Genomic DNA, 3,020 nt, shown 5'->3' on the forward strand with positions numbered 1-3,020 from the left:
GGAGATCCAACAGTTCCTGAGGTCAGGATGTCTCTCCACAGATAAACTGTCTCCTGCTCAGTGGTCTGCTCTGGTCTTCATATTACTGTCATCAGAAGAAGATCTGGAAGAGTTTGACCTGAAGAAATACTGTGCCTCAGAGGAGGCTCTTCTGAGGCTGCTGCCAGTGATCAAAGCCTCCAACAAATCTCTGTAAGAACTCTCATGAAAATCACATTCAGTGAATAAAATAATTGAGTGAAAAAACAAAAGTTTCAATAACTGCTGTCTGTCTTTGTTTTCTTCAGACTGAGTGACTGTGATCTGTCAGAGAGAAGCTGTGCAGCTCTGTCCTCGGTTCTCAGCTCTCAGTCCTCCAGACTCAGAGATCTGGATCTGAGTTTCAACAAGCTGCAGGACTCAGGAGTGAAGCTTCTGTCTGCTGGACTAAAGAGTCCACACTGTAAACTGGAGACTCTCAGGTCAGCTTTAATTAAACTATTCGTTGAGGTGGTCTGTTTTTTCTCTTTTTCAGAAGAAAGTATCAGAGAGATGTTAGTGAAGAAGAAACAGCGTAGGACTGTTCCACGCAATGTAAAGAAAAAACACAACAGTCTGCTAGAGTTATGTAGCACCCATGGCGCCTTCTGGATTGAGATGGCGGGTGCTCGGGTTCAGTATTATTTAGAATATTTAAAGCAATAAACCCAGAGACAAAACTATTCTAGCCAAAAAAATTAAAACAGCGTTATTATTTACAGATGAAAATATTATATTGTTCTGTGAGGAAATTAGTTTAACAGAGAAATAACAATCCACAAACATATTGATTTTAGTCCACCAAATAACCGAAAGTGGTGTTTTCCCCAAAGTCCAAAGTCCCCTCAAACTCGTACTCACTCACGGTACCAGAGGCTCAAGCAGGAAATAATGGAAGACACAAAAAAAAACGTTGCAGGCCTGTTTTGAATTGAAGTCCACTTCAATTTCGGGCGGGTTCGCTGCTCGGAAACAAAAGGCTCATCCTGACCTCTCCTCCGCAGCGGCGCCCGGTCCACTCTCTCTCCGCTCCTCTTGGCCGCTCGTTGCGTTTCTTCACGGCTCAGCCGCGCGGAGTTGCATCTCTTCACCAGTCTCCCGAGCCTGCATTAGCTCCGTCACTCAGGAAAACGTCCCGCTCAGCTCCCGACTTGCGAGGTTTTTTACTTTTCCTCCAAGCCTCCAGGCGGCAGCAAGCTAACTCCCCATCCGTTGGCAGGTTTTTTCGTCCTCCGCTCGCTCAACCCCGAAAACAGAAAAACCACCAGCTGCCCGCAAACGGCTCGTTCCTCCTTCTTTTTTCCGCCAAAAAAAAACTTCCCCCTGCTCACACCCCACCTCCTTCTCCATCACAAAACACTCCCACCTTTTCATCAACTTGTCAGGTCCTGTTAGAAACCGAAACTACAAAAAACAACTCTCATTTTTATAAACTAATTTAGATAAAATAATATAAACTTTAATCTTTAACCGCATCATGAACCTTGTTCATCATTAACATTTTAAATTCAAAAATATTTTTTAATCAATAATGTTTTAATTCTTCAGAATCGGATTATGTAATCAAACAAAGAATCAGGTTATTATCTTAACAAAATAAAACTAAGATTTTTACTTTGCTATTCTAAAACCTAATAGCCTACAGTTTGCCACTGGGCTACACCTGAAAATGACCAACACTCCATACCAGTAGGGGACAGTAATACACTTACATGCTGTGTACCATACGCAGGAAAAACAAGAAGAACAAAAGAAGCAACAGAAAAAAAAGCTTTCAGCAATATTATAACATCTTCTTTACCACCACATTTTCCTACTAATTAGATTCACCTTCTCNTGCTATTCTAAAACCTAATAGCCTACAGTTTGCCACTGGGCTACAACTATTTTATCTTTTTACACTATTATTTATATGTACTGTTTTATTGATTTGTCCTGTATTTTATCTTTTGTGAAGCACTTTGTGAGTGGTCCTCTGTGAAAAGTGCTATATAAATAAAGACTTACTTACTTACTTACTTTAGTTACAGGAAAATATTAATTAACCTTTCCACATAGTTCATCACATGAAACAAAATATGGTGACGTCAACAGTGGAAGCAATCCATGATCTTCTCCAATATGGGTCCTGCTTTATGGTTCAAATGAACTACGAATCTGCTAGCTGTAAAATTACTTGGTGCTTAAAAGTGTAGGTCAGTGTAAGGATTAGCATCTTTGAAATAAAGTATTTACCTCCAGGAAGCTAAAGCAAGGAGGAAAACACTGAACACAAGAAGATTCCAACATACAGACAAACATCATGAACAAGAAGGAACATGAAATTACAATGCATGCAAATCAAGCACCTACCTGAATCTTACTCCATTTATTTTCCTGATTTAAAATAAGCAAAAAGAAAGTATTGTCTGACAGACGGAGGGACACGTAGGAGTTGTGCCTTGGTCCTTTTGTAAAACAATTCAGTTGCAAAATTCCTACCGTATAGTACCTGATTCCAGGATTGTGTTGATAAACTATGTCTTGCGTGTTTTCATAGAGTTAACATAAAGACTTGTGGCCTTGGTAGCCCAAATCTCATGACGTTTGAATGTATCATAAAACAGAACTTACATTACCTCATGCATCTGGTTCTGCAACATGTCTTCTGACCCCTGTCCTGAGGCCATGAAAAATACTCAACAGAACAATCAACAAAAGCAACACCAGATAACAAATCCAAACAAGAGAACAGAGCATCTTATGAACTTGATGCACAGCAAGAGAACTTATGGCATTGTGAACTTTTCATGAAAAGCATTCAAGATTTTAAAAGACCTCTTCGTTTGGTGGAGGGGTGTGCCATCTTTCATCACCAAACTGAGGAAAATACTTTCTGGCTCTCAACAATATCTCAACTCTCTGTCCAATTTAGAGAACCCAGGAGAGCTTTCATTCCTTTTGCACGCGGATTGCGGCTGTTCATGATGTCAAATAACCTGTCAATCATCTATAAAAATAAC

At 40.0% G+C, this 3,020-nt stretch overlaps 1 protein-coding gene across 1 annotated transcript in view; it reads left to right on the forward strand.

The window, feature by feature from the left end:
• The window catches only part of LOC118598478 (NACHT, LRR and PYD domains-containing protein 13-like), a 3,593-nt gene extending 2,259 nt beyond the window's left edge, over nucleotides 1-1,334 (forward strand). Inside the window, exons 2-3 of the mRNA XM_036211188.1 lie at nucleotides 5-192; nucleotides 288-1,334. Of these exons, the coding sequence (XP_036067081.1) occupies nucleotides 5-192; nucleotides 288-684 (585 nt within the window). The 3' untranslated portion in view covers nucleotides 685-1,334. The remainder of the gene's footprint in view (nucleotides 1-4; nucleotides 193-287) is intronic.
• The last annotated feature ends 1,686 nt before the right edge of the window (nucleotides 1,335-3,020 follow it).

The sequence above is a fragment of the Oryzias melastigma genome, unplaced genomic scaffold, assembly GCF_002922805.2.
Source record: "Oryzias melastigma strain HK-1 unplaced genomic scaffold, ASM292280v2 sc00875, whole genome shotgun sequence".
Taxonomy (NCBI): domain Eukaryota; kingdom Metazoa; phylum Chordata; class Actinopteri; order Beloniformes; family Adrianichthyidae; genus Oryzias; species Oryzias melastigma.